Source organism: Oncorhynchus masou, chromosome 11 (assembly GCF_036934945.1).
Source record: "Oncorhynchus masou masou isolate Uvic2021 chromosome 11, UVic_Omas_1.1, whole genome shotgun sequence".
NCBI classification, from domain to species: Eukaryota; Metazoa; Chordata; class Actinopteri; order Salmoniformes; family Salmonidae; genus Oncorhynchus; species Oncorhynchus masou.
The window spans coordinates 12,549,298-12,566,613 of NC_088222.1; the positions used below are offsets into that span (position 1 = coordinate 12,549,298).

General features: G+C 43.5%; 1 protein-coding gene across 1 annotated transcript in view; it reads left to right on the top strand.

Annotated features, from left to right (window-relative positions):
• LOC135548124 (endoplasmic reticulum metallopeptidase 1) overlaps positions 1-13,796 on the top strand; it is a 51,975-nt gene extending 38,179 nt beyond the window's left edge. The window contains exons 15-16 of the mRNA XM_064977414.1: positions 10,170-10,333; positions 12,548-13,796. Of these exons, the coding sequence (XP_064833486.1) occupies positions 10,170-10,333; positions 12,548-12,724 (341 nt within the window). The 3' untranslated portion in view covers positions 12,725-13,796. The remainder of the gene's footprint in view (positions 1-10,169; positions 10,334-12,547) is intronic.
• The last annotated feature ends 3,520 nt before the right edge of the window (positions 13,797-17,316 follow it).

Genomic DNA, 17,316 nt, shown 5'->3' on the forward strand with positions numbered 1-17,316 from the left:
GTGCAATAATAGCATTTAACATGATTTGTAAATGAATACCCCATCCCTGTACCCCAAACATACAATTACAGTGGGGCAAAAAAGTATTTAGTCAGCCACCAATTGTGCAAGTTCTCCCACTTAAAAAGATGAGGCCTGTAATTTTCATCATAGGTACACTTCACCTATTACAGACAAAATGAAAGAAAAAATCCAGAAAATCACATTGTAGGATTTTTAATGAATTTATTTGCAAATTATGGTGAAAAACAAGTATTTGGTCACCTACAAACAAGCAAGATTTCTGGCTCTCACATACCTGTATCTTCTTCTTTAAGAGGCTCCTCTGTCCTCTACTCGTTACCTGTATTAATGGCACCCGTTTGAACTTGTTATCAGTATAAAAGACACCTGTCCACAACCTCAAACACACTCCAAACTCAGCTATTTGGTCTTGGCCATAGTGGTCAAAGGACACCAGAAACAAAATTGTAGACCTGCACCAGGCTGGGAAGGCTGAATCTGCAATAGGTAAGTAGCTTGATTTGAAGAAATCAACTGTGGGAGCAATTATTAGGAAATGGAAGACATACAAGACCACTGATAATCTCCCTCGATCTGGGGCTCCACGCAAGATCTCACCCCGTGGGGTCAAAATGATCACAAGAACGGTGAGCAGAGAGCTGGGACTAAAGTAACAAAGCCTACCATCAGTAACACACTACGCCGCCAGGGACTCAAATCCTGCAGTGCCAGACGTGTCCCCCTGCTTAAGCCAGTACATGTCCAGGCCCGTCTAAAGTTTGCTAGAGAGCATTTGGATGATCCAGAAGAAGAATGGGAGAATGTCATATGGTCAGATGAAACCAAAATAGAACTTTTTGGTAAAAACTCAACTCATCGTGTTTGGAGGACAAAGAATGCTGAGTTGCATCCAAAGAACACCATACCTACTGTGAAGCATGGGGGTGGAAACATGCTTTGGGGCTGTTTTTCTGCAAAGGGACCAGGACGACTGATCCGTGTAAAGGGAAGAATGAATGGGGCCATGTATCGTGAGATTTTGAGTGAAAACCTCCTTCCATCAGCAAGGGCATTGAAGATGAAACGTGGCTGGGTCTTTCAGCATGACAATGATCCCAAACACACCGCCCGGGCAACGAAGGAGTGGCTTTGTAAGAAGGTCCTGGAGTGGCCTAGCCTGTCTCCAGATCTCAGCCCCATAGAAAATCTTTGGAGGGAGTTGAAAGTCTGTGTTGCCCAGCAACAGCCCCAAAACATCACTGCTCTAGAGGAGATATGCATGGAGGAATGAGCCAAAATACCCTCAACAGTGTGTGAAAACCTTGTGAAGACTTACAGAAAACATTTGAACTCTGTCATTGCCAACCGAGGGTATATAACAAAGTATTGAGAAACTTTTGTTATTGACCAAATACTTATTTTCCACTATAATTTGCAAATTAATTAATTAAAAATCCTACAATGGGATATTCTGGATTTTTTTCTTCTCATTTTGTCTATCATAGTTGGTGTACCTATGATAAATTACAGGCCTCTCATCTTTTTAAGTGGGAGAACTTGCACAATTGGTGGCTGACTAAATACTTTTTTGCCCCACTGTATCTGTAAGGTCCCTCAGTCGAGCAGTGAATTTCAAACACAAAAGACCAGAGGTTTTCCAATGCCTCGCAAAGAAAGGCACCTATTGGTAGAAAGGTAATACATGTAAAAAGCAGACATTGAATTCCCCTTTGAGCATGGTGAAGTTATTAATTACACGTTGGGTAGTGTATCAATACACCCAGTCATCCTTCTAACTCTGTTCCTGGAGACGAAGGAAAACACTCAGGGATTTCACCATGAGGCCAATGGTGACTTTAAAACAGTTAGTTTAATGGCTGCGATAGGAGAACACTGAGGATGGATCAACAACGTTGTAGTTACTCCACTAATTGACAGAGTGAAAAGAAGGAAGCTTGTACAGAATAACAATATTCCAAAACATGCATCCTGTTTACAACAAGGCACTAAAGTAATACTGCAGAACATGTGGCAAAGTAATTAACTATTTGTCCTGAATACAAAGTGTTATGTTTGGGGCAAATCCAATACAACGCATTATTGAATACCACTCTTCATATTTTAAAGTATAGTGGTGGCTGCATCATGTTATGGGTATGATTGTAATCGTAAGTACTGGGGAGTTGTTGATTTTAAAGTACTGAATGGAGCTAAGCACAGGCAAAATCGTAGAGGAAAACCTGGTTCAGTTTGCTTTCCACCAGACACTGAGATTTAATTCACCTTTTAGAAGGACAATAACCTAAAACACAAAGCCAAATCTAGACTTGAATTGCTTACCAAGAAGACATTGAGAGGCCAAGTTACAGTTTTGACTTAAATCTGCTTGAAACCCTCTGGTATGACCTGAAAATTATTGTCAAGTAATGATCAACAACCAATTTGACAGAGCTTGAGGAATTTTGAAAAGAATAATGGGCAAATGTTGCACAATCCAGGTGTGTAAAGCTCTTAGACTTCCAAAGGTGATTCTAACATGTATTGACTCAGGGGGTTGACTACATATCTAATCAGGATTATAATAAATATATATATATATATATGTTGTTTTTTCACTGACAGTGTATTGAGTAGATCGTTGACAGAAAAATGACAATTAGTAACACAACAAAATGTGGAAAAAGTCAAGGGATGTGGATACTTTCTGAAGGCACTGAAGGGTCCGTTACTCCAATCCTCTATCACTACCTGCTGTAGGGTCCAATCCTCTATCACTACCTGCTGTAGGGTCCAATCCTCCAATCCTCTATCACTACCTGCTGTAGGATCCAATCCTCCAATCCTCTATCACTACCTGCTGTAGGATCCATTACTCCAATCCTCTATCACTACCTGCTGTAGGGTCCATTACTCCAATCCTCTATCACTACCTGCTGTAGGGTCCATTACTCCAATCCTCTATCACTACCTGCTGTAGGGTCCATTACTCCAATCCTCTATCACTACCTGCTGTAGGGTCCAATCCTCTATCACTACCTGCTGTAGGATCCAATCCTCCAATCCTCTATCACTACCTGCTGTAGGGTCCATTACTCCAATCCTCTATCACTACCTGCTGTAGGGTCCATTACTCCAATTCTCTATCACTACCTGCTGTAGGATCCAATCCTCCAATCCTCTATCACTACCTGCTGTAGGGTCCAATCCTCCAATCCTCTATCACTACCTGCTGTAGGGTCCATTACTCCAATCCTCTATCACTACCTGCTGTAGGGTCCATTACTCCAATCCTCTATCACTACCTGCTGTAGGGTCCATTACTCCAATTCTCTATCACTACCTGCTGTAGGGTCCATTACTCCAATCCTCTATCACTACCTGCTGTAGGGTCCATTACTCAATCCTCTATCACTACCTGCTGTAGGGTCCATTACTCCAATCCTCTATCACTACCTGCTGTAGGGTCCAATCCTCTATCACTACCTGCTGTAGGGTCCATTACTCCAATCCTCTATCACTACCTGCTGTAGGGTCCATTACTCCAATCCTCTATCACTACCTGCTGTAAGATCCAATCCTCTATCACTACCTGCTATAGGGTCCATTACTCCAATCCTCTATCACTACCTGCTGTAAGATCCAATCCTCTATCACTACCTGCTGTAAGATCCAATCCTCTATCACTACCTGCTGTAAGATCCAATCCTCTATCACTACCTGCTGTAGGGTCCATTACTCCAATCCTCTATCACTACCTGCTGTAAGATCCAATCCTCTATCACTACCTGCTGTAGGGTTCATTACTCCAATCCTCTATCACTACCTGCTGTAGGGTCCAATCCTCTATCACTACCTGCTGTAGGATCCAATCCTCCAATCCTCTATCACTACCTGCTGTAGGGTCCATTACTCCAATCCTCTATCACTACCTGCTGTAGGGTCCATTACTCCAATTCTCTATCACTACCTGCTGTAGGATCCAATCCTCCAATCCTCTATCACTACCTGCTGTAAGATCCAATCCTCTATCACTACCTGCTGTAGGATCCATTACTCCAATCCTCTATCACTACCTGCTGTAAGATCCAATCCTCTATCACTACCTGCTGTAGGGTCCATTACTCCAATCCTCTATCACTACCTGCTGTAAGATCCAATCCTCTATCACTACCTGCTGTAGGGTCCATTACTCCAATCCTCTATCACTACCTGCTGTAGGGTCCATTACTCCAATCCTCTATCACTACCTGCTGTAGGGTCCAATCCTCTATCACTACCTGCTGTAGGGTCCATTACTCCAATCCTCTATCACTACCTGGTGTAGGGTCCATTACTCCAATCCTCTATCACTACCTGCTGTAGGGTCCAATCCTCTATCACTACCTGCTGTAGGATCCATTACTCCAATCCTCTATCACTACCTGCTGTAAGATCCAATCCTCTATCACTACCTGCTGTAGGGTCCATTACTCCAATCCTCTATCACTACCTGCTGTAAGATCCAATCCTCTATCACTACCTGCTGTAGGGTCCATTACTCCAATCCTCTATCACTACCTGCTGTAGGGTCCATTACTCCAATCCTCTATCACTACCTGCTGTAGGGTCCAATCCTCTATCACTACCTGCTGTAGGGTCCATTACTCCAATCCTCTATCACTACCTGCTGTAGGGTCCAATCCTCTCTCACTACCTGCTGTAGGATCCATTACTCCAATCCTCTATCACTACCTGCTGTAGGGTCCATTACTCCAATCCTCTATCACTACCTGCTGTAAGATCCAATCCTCTATCACTACCTGCTGTAGGGTCCATTACTCCAATCCTCTATCACTACCTGCTGTAGGGTCCAATCCTCTATCACTACCTGCTGTAGGGTCCATTACTCCAATCCTCTATCACTACCTGCTGTAGGGTCCATTACTCCAATCCTCTATCACTACCTGCTGTAAGATCCAATCCTCTATCACTACCTGCTGTAGGGTCCATTACTCCAATCCTCTATCACTACCTGCTGTAGGGTCCATTACTCCAATCCTCTATCACTACCTGCTGTAAGATCCAATCCTCTATCACTACCTGCTGTAGGGTCCATTACTCCAATCCTCTATCACTACCTGCTGTAAGATCCAATCCTCTATCACTACCTGCTGTAGGGTCCATTACTCCAATCCTCTATCACTACCTGCTGTAGGGTCCATTACTCCAATTCTCTATCACTACCTGCTGTAGGCTCCATTACTCCAATCCTCTATCACTACCTGCTGTAAGATCCAATCCTCTATCACTACCTGCTGTAGGATCCAATCCTCCAATCCTCTATCACTACCTGCTGTAGGATCCATTATTCCAATCCTCTATCACTACCTGCTGTAGGGTCCATTACTCCAATCCTCTATCACTACCTGCTGTAGGGTCCATTACTCCAATCCTCTATCACTACCTGCTGTAGGGTCCATTACTCCAATCCTCTATCACTACCTGCTGTAAGATCCAATCCTCTATCACTACCTGCTGTAGGGTCCATTACTCCAATCCTCTATCACTACCTGCTGTAAGATCCAATCCTCTATCACTACCTGCTGTAGGGTCCATTACTCCAATCCTCTATCACTACCTGCTGTAAGATCCAATCCTCTATCACTACCTGCTGTAGGGTCCATTACTCCAATCCTCTATCACTACCTGCTGTAAGATCCAATCCTCTATCACTACCTGCTGTAGGGTCCATTACTCCAATCCTCTATCACTACCTGCTGTAGGGTCCATTACTCCAATTCTCTATCACTACCTGCTGTAGGCTCCATTACTCCAATCCTCTATCACTACCTGCTGTAAGATCCAATCCTCTATCACTACCTGCTGTAGGATCCAATCCTCCAATCCTCTATCACTACCTGCTGTAGGATCCATTATTCCAATCCTCTATCACTACCTGCTGTAGGGTCCATTACTCCAATCCTCTATCACTACCTGCTGTAGGGTCCATTACTCCAATCCTCTATCACTACCTGCTTTAGGGTCCAATCCTCTATCACTACCTGCTGTAGGGTCCAATCCACTATCACTACCTGCTGTAGGGTCCAATCCTCTACCATTACCTGCTGTAGGGTCCATTACTCCAATCCTCTATCACTACCTGGTGTAGGGTCCATTACTCCAATCCTCTATCACTACCTGCTGTAGGGTCCAATCCTCTATCACTACCTGCTGTAGGGTCCAATCCACTATCACTACCTGCTGTAGGGTCCAATCCTCTATCATTACCTGCTGTAGGGTCCATTACTCCAATCCTCTATCACTACCTGCTGTAGGGTCCATTACTCCAATCCTCTATCACTACCTGCTGTAGGGTCCATTATTCCAATTCTCTATCACTACCTGCTGTAGGGTCCATTACTCCAATCCTCTATCACTACCTGCTGTAGGGTCCATTACTCCAATCCTCTATCACTACCTGCTGTAAGATCCAATCCTCTATCACTACCTGCTGTAGGGTCCAATCCTCTATCACTACCTGCTGTAGGATCCAATCCTCCAATCCTCTATCACTACCTGCTTTAGGATCCATTATTCCAATCCTCTCTCACTACCTGCTGTAAGATCCAATCCTCTATCACTACCTGCTGTAGGGTCCATTACTCCAATCCTCTATCACTACCTGCTGTAGGGTCCAATCCTCTATCACTACCTGCTGTAGGGTCCAATCCTCTATCACTACCTGCTGTAGGGTCCATTACTCCAATCCTCTATCACTACCTGCTGTAAGATCCAATCCTCTCTCACTACCTGCTGTAAGATCCAATCCTCTATCACTACCTGCTGTAGGGTCCATTACTCCAATCCTCTATCACTACCTGCTGTAGGGTCCATTACTCCAATCCTCTATCACTACCTGCTGTAAGATCCAATCCTCTATCACTACCTGCTGTAGGGTCCATTACTCCAATCCTCTATCACTACCTGCTGTAAGATCCAATGCTCTATCACTACCTGCTGTAGGGTCCATTACTCCAATCCTCTATCACTACCTGCTGTAGGGTCCATTACTCCAATTCTCTATCACTACCTGCTGTAGGCTCCATTACTCCAATCCTCTATCACTACCTGCTGTAAGATCCAATCCTCTATCACTACCTGCTGTAGGATCCAATCCTCCAATCCTCTATCACTACCTGCTGTAGGATCCATTATTCCAATCCTCTATCACTACCTGCTGTAGGGTCCATTACTCCAATCCTCTATCACTACCTGCTGTAGGGTCCATTACTCCAATCCTCTATCACTACCTGCTGTAAGATCCAATCCTCTATCACTACCTGCTGTAGGGTCCAATCCTCTATCACTACCTGCTGTAGGGTCCAATCCTCTATCACTACCTGCTGTAGGATCCATTACTCCAATCCTCTATCACTACCTGCTGTAGGGTCCATTACTCCAATCCTCTATCACTACCTGCTGTAGGGTCCATTACTCCAATCCTCTATCACTACCTGCTGTAGGGTCCAATCCTCTATCACTACCTGCTGTAGGATCCATTACTCCAATCCTCTATCACTACCTGCTGTAGGGTCCATTACTCCAATCCTCTATCACTACCTGCTGTAGGGTCCATTACTCCAATCCTCTATCACTACCTGCTGTAGGGTCCATTACTCCAATCCTCTATCACTACCTGCTGTAGGGTCCATTACTCCAATCCTCTATCACTACCTGCTGTAGGGTCCATTACTCCAATCCTCTATCACTACCTGCTGTAAGATCCAATCCTCTATCACTACCTGCTGTAGGGTCCAATCCTCTATCACTACCTGCTGTAGGATCCATTACTCCAATCCTCTATCACTACCTGCTGTAGGGTCCATTACTCCAATCCTCTATCACTACCTGCTGTAAGATCCAATCCTCTATCACTACCTGCTGTAGGGTCCAATCCACTATCACTACCTGCTGTAGGGTCCAATCCTCTATCACTACCTGCTGTAGGATCCATTACTCCAATCCTCTATCACTACCTGGTGTAGGGTCCATTACTCCAATCCTCTATCACTACCTGCTGTAGGGTCCAATCCTCTATCACTACCTGCTGTAGGGTCCAATCCACTATCACTACCTGCTGTAGGGTCCAATCCTCTATCATTACCTGCTGTAGGGTCCATTACTCCAATCCTCTATCACTACCTGCTGTAGGGTCCATTACTCCAATCCTCTATCACTACCTGCTGTAGGGTCCATTATTCCAATCCTCTATCACTACCTGCTGTAGGGTCCATTACTCCAATCCTCTATCACTACCTGCTGTAGGGTCCATTACTCCAATCCTCTATCACTACCTGCTGTAAGATCCAATCCTCTATAACTACCTGCTGTAGGGTCCAATCCTCTATCACTACCTGCTGTAGGATCCAATCCTCCAATCCTCTATCACTACCTGCTTTAGGATCCATTATTCCAATCCTCTCTCACTACCTGCTGTAAGATCCAATCCTCTATCACTACCTGCTGTAGGGTCCAATCCTCTATCACTACCTGCTGTAGGATCCAATCCTCCAATACTCTATCACTACCTGCTGTAGGATCCATTATTCCAATCCTCTATCACTACCTGCTGTAGGGTCCATTACTCCAATCCTCTATCACTACCTGCTGTAGGGTCCATTACTCCAATTCTCTATCACTACCTGCTGTAGGGTCCATTACTCCAATCCTCTATCACTACCTGCTGTAGGGTCCAATCCTCTATCACTACCTGCTGTAGGATCCATTACTCCAAATCCTCTATCACTACCTGCTGTAGGGTCCATTACTCCAATCCTCTATCACTACCTGCTGTAAGATCCAATCCTCTATCACTACCTGCTGTAGGGTCCATTATTCCAATCCACTATCACTACCTGCTGTAGGGTCCAATCCTCTATCACTACCTGCTGTAGGATCCATTACTCCAATCCTCTATCACTACCTGCTGTAGGGTCCAATCCTCTATCACTACCTGCTGTAGGGTCCATTACTCCAATCCTCTATCACTACCTGGTGTAGGGTCCATTACTCCAATCCTCTATCACTACCTGCTGTAGGGTCCAATCCTCTATCACTACCTGCTGTAGGGTCCATTACTCCAATCCTCTATCACTACCTGCTGTAGGGTCCATTTCTCCAATCCTCTATCACTACCTGCTGTAGGGTCCATTACTCCAATCCTCTATCACTACCTGCTGTAGGGTCCATTACTCCAATCCTCTATCATTACCTGCTGTAGGGTCCATTACTCCAATCCTCTATCATTACCTGCTGTAGGGTCCATTACTCCAATCCTCTATCACTACCTGCTGTAGGGTCCATTACTCCAATCCTCTATCACTACCTGCTGTAGGGTCCATTATTCCAATCCTCTATCACTACCTGCTGTAGGGTCCATTACTCCAATCCTCTATCACTACCTGCTGTAGGGTCCATTACTCCAATCCTCTATCACTACCTGCTGTAGGGTCCATTACTCAAATCCTCTATCACTACCTGCTGTAGGGTCCATTACTCCAATCCTCTATCACTACCTGCTGTAAGATCCAATCCTCTATCACTACCTGCTCTAGGGTCCAATCCTCTATCACTACCTGCTTTAGGATCCATTATTCCAATCCTCTCTCACTACCTGCTGTAAGATCCAATCCTCTATCACTACCTGCTGTAGGGTCCAATCCTCTATCACTACCTGCTGTAGGATCCAATCCTCTATCACTACCTGCTGTAGGATCCAATCCTCCAATCCTCTATCACTACCTGCTGTAGGATCCATTATTCCAATCCTCTATCACTACCTGCTGTAGGGTCCATTACTCCAATCCTCTATCACTACCTGCTGTAGGGTCCATTACTCCAATTCTCTATCACTACCTGCTGTAGGGTCCATTACTCCAATTCTCTATCACTACCTGCTGTAGGGTCCATTACTCCAATTCTCTATCACTACCTGCTGTAGGGTCCATTACTCCAATTCTCTATCACTACCTGCTGTAGCGTCCATTACTCCAATCCTCTATCACTACCTGCTGTAGGGTCCATTTCTCCAATCCTTGTCCCTCTCTCCAAATGTTGTGTGAGAAAAGGCAGTGTCTAGGAACCATAGTTTGTGACATGCATTGTGTGTGACTATGTCCGTCCCCCAGGTCCCAGCCACATGTCCCTCTACCTGAGACCCCACCAAGGGGCCTCTCTGTCCAGCTGGTCGTTTGGGGATGGTGTTCCCCAGTACCACCTGGCTGGAGAGTACTTTATATTCTACTCCCACGGCCTGAATGCCCCCGCCTGGAACTTCTGGTTCGAAATACAGGTACAGAATATTAGGGATTTAGGATTCCAAACAGGCAAAGCTGGTTGGGATAATGTCATGACATCAGTTTTACCTGCTGGGTGAGCACCCTAATTAACACATTACTTTTTTCATTGCCAGCTTGGATTTAATGCACAGTGTACTTTCAAAAGCTTCAGAAGAATTTGTGCACGAGCCTTTGGAGGAATGCTTGTGTTTGTGTACAATGTGTTTGTGTACAGTGTGTTTGTGTACAGTGTGTTTTTAGTGTCTTCGTGTACAGTGTCTTTGTGTACAGCGTTTTTTTAGTGTCTGTGTTTTTAGTGTCTTTGTGTACAGTGTCTTTGTGTACAGTGTGTTTTTAGTGTCTTTGTGTACAGTGTGTTTTTAGTGTCTTTGTGTACAGTGTCTGTGTACAGTGTGTTTTTAGTGTCTTTGTGTACAGTGTCTTTGTGTACAGTGTGTTTTTAGTGTCTTAGTGTACAGTGTACTAGGGGTGTGCCGAGTACTCAGACAAAACAAGTATCGTAATAGATATGGAGAATTTTCAGAATACGATTAGTATCTTTTTGTAATTATCCATGATTGGCAAAAGTATTTTTCAGCTGCCAGAACACATCTTTCACTCTGAACAACTATTGGCTAGTTCTTTTGTCTGTAATGAAACAGGCGGGGTATCGGTTGAACCTGCTGCAATGATTGGATTAGAACAAGCCGCTATCATCTCCCCAGACCGATGCGGCCCTGTTTCTCTCAGTCACCTGTCTCAGGGCACAAGTCTCCCTTTCTCCAAACATCGTGTATGAATCAGAATCCGTAGCTATTCATTGTTGTTTAATCTAGTTATTTCCTGGTCGACTTTGCTGAGGCCATTATGGTTGTTTTAGTCTGTCGACCTGGCGTTGTTTAGTAGGACTACTTGGTCTGTAATGATTCCATTGCGTGACGACATCGGTTATGTCGTGATCCAAGCCTTTGCTTGCTGTTATTTCTTCTCACCTCAGGCATATTTCCCGAGTGACAACAAATGTTGTGGCATCATTTCCTAGAATTCTACACATATTGCTACGGAGCTGAGAGGAAATGTGCAGTTTTAAAGCTAATTTCCTGCAATTTTACACATTTTGCCATGGCTTATGCTATCTGAGTGACTCAAACATAACGCAATCAATGGGGGCTCCATACTCCTTCTGTATTCGATAGAATGTTGCGACCCCAAAATTACCTTTTTCAAACAATTTTCTTGTTCACTGCATGTTTTAGTCAAATACAAAATTCAATTGAAGAAAAGTACATATCTAAAGATGACTTTTCAACATTGCCTGAATCTCGCTAATAATATTGTAAAGCAACCCTCATGCCCCATTTCATGACGGTGCTATCCACGTGTGTGCTAGCCTCTAGCTAGCTACCGACCGCAACATTAGCTAGCTAGCCAAGACTAACTACACAAACAGATTGTACAGCTACAAGTAGTGCTTACCTCTGATTAAATGTTTTCCACACACATAGCTACGTGTACTTGGACATCGGGTCCCCAAAATTCCCTTACTCTCCCACGCTGAATAGCCTGAAGCCACAGGGCTCTGCCCACAGGCTCTATTTCCCTATGTGGGAGCAGAGCAAACTAGAGTTTTGGGATTTTTGACCTGGTTTGATGTACATTGCAGTTTTTAGATTTCTGTGTGATTTAAAAATCAACGAAGAAGTTAGCTCTTTTTCAGGGGAATCAATTGGAAAGACTGATTGGTGGGCGTGGTCTGCATGACTTTCTTCATTTCAGATTCTCCCTGGCTGTCTAGTTTTTATTTTGGTGGTTGTTAGTTCTCAAAGATGATCTTATTTAAAAAATATGTTGGTCAATTATATTTTCTACTTACTTGGATTTAGGCTTTGGTTTACACTGAAAATGAAATAAATAATTTGTTGGAGTGGCGGCAACGATTTGTGAATATAGGGGAAACACTGTCCATATATGATTGTGTGTTTTAATATATATATATAATAATTATACAACACATTTTCCAAAAAGTAGTAGCATTAGTCACGTAAACACAGAAATAAACAAATGGCACATTGGATTCCTAATTTTAAAAATAAGTGGTGCTTTTCTTACCGAGGAGACAAAGTTAAATAAATTACTACCATAAACGATATACAAAATGAGTTAGACACACATCTACAATTCAAATTTTATGTTCAACATATATATATATATATATTTCTCCTCTCCAGCCTCCCAGAGAAGAGGACCCGTCAGGCCCAGAGGGAATGATCTCAGTAGCCATCTCATCTCATTACTTCTTTGGAGAGGACCAGAGGACTGTTCAGCTAGAGGACATGCTGAAGAGGTTCCCTAAATGGGCCTTCCCCTCTTCCTGGGTCTCCACCTATCACATGTACCGATACTGACACCTAGGCCTATCAGATGTACACACACCGGGAGGCACCTACCACATTTACCCATACTTGAAATACTGGGCCCGTTGTTGGGCCTGCTTCCACACACACATTCGAGAGACCCGACCATCACTGTGTCAATAGCTAACAGGAGGGACATTAAAGCAACATTATTTATAAACAGTAACAGTAGGACTAGGGAACGGTCTTATTAAAAGTAGGACTAGGGAACGGTCTTATTAAAAGTAGGACTAGGGAACGGTCCTTATAAACAGTAACAGTAGGACTAGGGAACGGTCTTTATAAACAGTAACAGTAGGACTAAGGAATGGTCCTTATAAACAGTAACAGTAGGACTCGGGAACGGTCCTTATAAACAGTAACAGTAGGACTAGGGAACGGTCTTTATAAACAGTAACAGTAGGACTAGGGAACGGTCTTATTAACAGTAGGACTAAGGAACGGTCTTTATAAACAGTAACAGTAGGACTAGGGAACGGTCTTTATAAACAGTAACAGTAGGACTAGGGAACGGTCCTTATAAACAGTAACAGTAGGACTAGGGAACGGTCTTTATAAACAGTAGGACTAGGGAACGGTCTTTATAAACAGTAACAGTAGGACTAGGGAACGGTCCTTATAAACAGTAACAGTAGGACTAGGGAACGGTCTTTATAAACAGTAACAGTAGGACTAGGGAACGGTCCTTATAAACAGTAACAGTAGGACTAGGGAACGGTCTTTATAAACAGTAACAGTAGGACTAGGGAACGGTCTTATAAACAGTAACAGTAGGACTAGGGAACGGTCCTTATAAACAGTAGGACTAGGGAACGGTCCTTATAAACAGTAACAGTAGGACTAGGGAACGGTCCTTATAAACAGTAACAGTAGGACCAGGGAACGGTCTTTATAAACAGTAACAGTAGGACTAGGGAACGGTCCTTATAAACAGTAACAGTAGGACTAGGGAACGGTCCTTATAAACAGTAACAGTAGGACTAGGGAACGGTCTTTATAAACAGTAACAGTAGGACTAGGGAACGGTCTTTATAAACAGTAACAGTAGGACTAGGGAACGGTCTTATAAACAGTAACAGTAGGACTAGGGAACGGTCCTTATAAACAGTAACAGTAGGACTTATAAACAGTTAACTAGGGACGGTCCTTATAAACAGTAACAGTAGGACTAGGGAACGGTCCTTATAAACAGTAACAGTAGGACTAGGGAACGGTCCTTAAAACAGTAGGACTAGGGAAAACAGTAACAGTAGGACCTCTTTATAAACAGTAACAGTAGGACTAGGGAACGGTCTTTATAAACAGTAACAGTAGGACTAGGGAACGGTCTTTATAAACAGTAACAGTAGGACTAGGGAACGGTCTTTATAAACAGTAGGACTAGGGAACGGTCTTTATAAACAGTAACAGTAGGACTAGGGAACGGTCTTTATAAACAGTAACAGTAGGACTAGGGAACGGTCTTTATAAACAGTAACAGTAGGACTAGGGAACGGTCTTTATAAACAGTAGGACTAGGGAACGGTCTTACTAGGGAACGGTCCTTATAAACAGTAACAGTAGGACTAGGGAACGGTCTTTATAAACAGTAGGACTAGGGAACGGTCTTTATAAACAGTAACAGTAGGACTAGGCAACGGTCCTTATAAACAGTAACAGTAGGACTAGGGAACGGTCTTTATAAACAGTAACAGTAGGACTAGGGGTCTTTAAAACGGTCAGTAGGACTAGGGAACGGTCTTTATAAACAGTAACAGTAGGACTAGGGAACGGTCCTTATAAACAGTAACAGTAGGACTAGGGAACGGTCTTTATAAACAGTAACAGTAGGACTAGGGAACGGTCTTTATAAACAGTAACAGTAGGATAAACAGTAACAGTAGGACTAGGGAACGGTCCTTATAAACAGTAACAGTAGGACTAGGGAACGGTCTTTATAAACAGTAACAGTAGGACTAGGGAACGGTCTTTATAAACAGTAACAGTAGGACTAGGGAACGGTCAACCAGTGTTCAGTAGAGTTCCTTTATTGTGGGGATGAGGGTAATTTTTATTTTTTCTCGCTCTCTGACAAACTGTTTTGCATGTATGGCCTTGCATGTTCCATCTCTGTCAACAAGCACGAGGTCTTCACTCACTATTTCAGTTAAAAGTTAAGACTACAGTGTTATTTCCTTACAAAATGAACCGTTTTATTTTTTTACATTTTAAATAAGAAACAAACAAAAAAAGGTGAACAGGATTTAATTGTTCCAGTAAAGTGTGATTTACTTACGGTGAGCTCGCTAATGTGCAAGGATATTTTGACTTGTTTTAACGAGTGATGGCAATGTCGAAAATAGAAATGCAATTAACTCATCACTGAATGAATAAATAATTTAGCTGGGTATTGCGATTTTAAACGTATTTTCTGTCCATCAAGAAACACACTCATTTAGATTGAGTTGAAGAGAACCAAACTGTCATAAACTAATGGTGCTTTTTACATTTTCCTCAAACTCTGAACCACAGTGCTCTAACCGCTAAACAACTGCAACAAGGCAGTTGTTTTAATGCTGTGGCGCTTTTTCAAAACAACCAACTCCAATAAAATAAAATAAAAATCCAATTAATTTTGTCCTACTGATGTCCCTCATCAATGGTACTTCCTGTTAACAGTTGAACAGTCAAATGGGTTTAAAAAAATAATCCTACTTCACATGGTGTGTTTTTGCCCATCATGTGCAAGGTGTATATCAATATTTTACAGTGGGATATTATAATACTAGTTGCTGATAAAACAGACGGACCAACACCCTTTCTGGTGTTCTGGTGGGTTTGAAGCCTGCGGTGAGTGGGTTTGAAGCCTGCGGTGAGTGGGTCTGAAGCCTGCGGTGAGTGGGTCTGAAGCCTGCGGTGAGTGGGTCTGAAGCCTGCGGTGAGTGGGTCTGAAGCCTGCGGTGAGTGGGTTTGAAGCCTGCGGTGAGTGGGTTTGAAGCCTGCGGTGAGTGGGTCTGAAGCCTGCGGTGAGTGGGTCTGAAGCCTGCGGTGAGTGGGTCTGAAGCCTGCGGTGAGTGGGTCTGAAGCCTGCGGTGAGTGGGTTTGAAGCCTGCGGTGAGTGGGTTTGAAGCCTGCGGTGAGTGGGTTTGAAGCCTGCGGTGAGTGGGTTTGAAGCCTTGCTGTGAGTGGGTCTGAAGCCTGCGGTGAGTGGGTTTGAAGCCTGCGGTGAGTGGGTTTGAAGCCTGCGGTGAGTGGGTCAGACTCTTGCACATAGTTCCTGAATTGACCCCCAACCCGGTTTAGAACATCATGGTGTTTGATTGCAGGACAGCAGCTCCTGCGAACACTGAGGTTGCGCAGGGTGTGTGTTCATAAAGAGTCAGAGTGCTGCTACAGGATCAGTTTAGCCTTTTAGGTCATAACAAATACAATTATATGGATAGAGGGGGACCTGATCCGAGATCAGTACTCCTACTTTATGAATAAAGCCATGCTATTTTCTCTGTACCTGCATGGTAAAGTCTTCATAATTAATATAATTCGCAATATTTTGAAACTGCACTCAGAACGGTTCCACGCGGCTAATAGTTTACTGTCGTCTCTCCTGCTTTCCACACCCCACCCCGTTACTTAAGCAGCACATCATTTTATTTGATTACAACAGTTCACCCAAGTGTTTATCGCAATTCCGTTGTTTCCCCCATATCGTGCAGCCCTACTTCATGGTTCTCAGCGATGGCTCGATTTGTTACCTCTATGAAGTAGGTATTTGGGATTTTGTGAAGACTGACACAGTACTTGAGGTTTGAGAAGGATTGTTACTAGGCAACTGGAGTGTTGATTTGGGCAGTCTCTTGGACTCCACTGCTGTGGCTCGTACCAGTTTGTGTTGAACAGTTGCCTTGTTTTGAATCCAGCGATGCGTCCTCTCTCTCTGAGCAGGTGAAAGGATGGAACCAAGCTAATGTGCTTTCTAGGTTCTAGAATGCCACATGGTTGTAGGCTCGAGGGATCGGTTAGCGTCATGCATCTTAAAGACATAAGGGGTTCTTGCCACATGCTCTTACCTGTAAAAAATAAAATAAAATGGTCTTAGCAGGATTGTACAGCAACATTTTGTAAATGTAGTTAAGGGTTTAAAAAAACGATTTGTCATATCCATCACAACCCAGTATACTCTTAAATATGCATGATGAACACAAGGTGATGTTTTTCTTGAGAGGAAAGGAGGAAACTAACGAGCCACGTCTAAAGACCTTCAGCTAGTGGCATCGTTTAGTGAAGTTTTGTTTATGCCTGAACTTGCATCCTATTGGCTGCTTTTGACCAGAGCCGTATAAAAGTAGTGCACTATACAGGAAATAGGGAGCCACCTTATTCAGGGGTATATCAACAGCTCAGGCCTGATGGATGGAACAAATATACAGGTGTCATTTAAACGTTTAATAAAATTAATTATTTGATTTATTTCTATCAAGTATGGTGGGATCTGTAATTTAGGTAAAGAAATATATCCCCTTAGGTCCTGATTCTGTAATTACAAAATGATTGGTGACGAATGTTCAGGTTCACTAACCCAAACCTTCCCGTTGACTCAAGCGTAC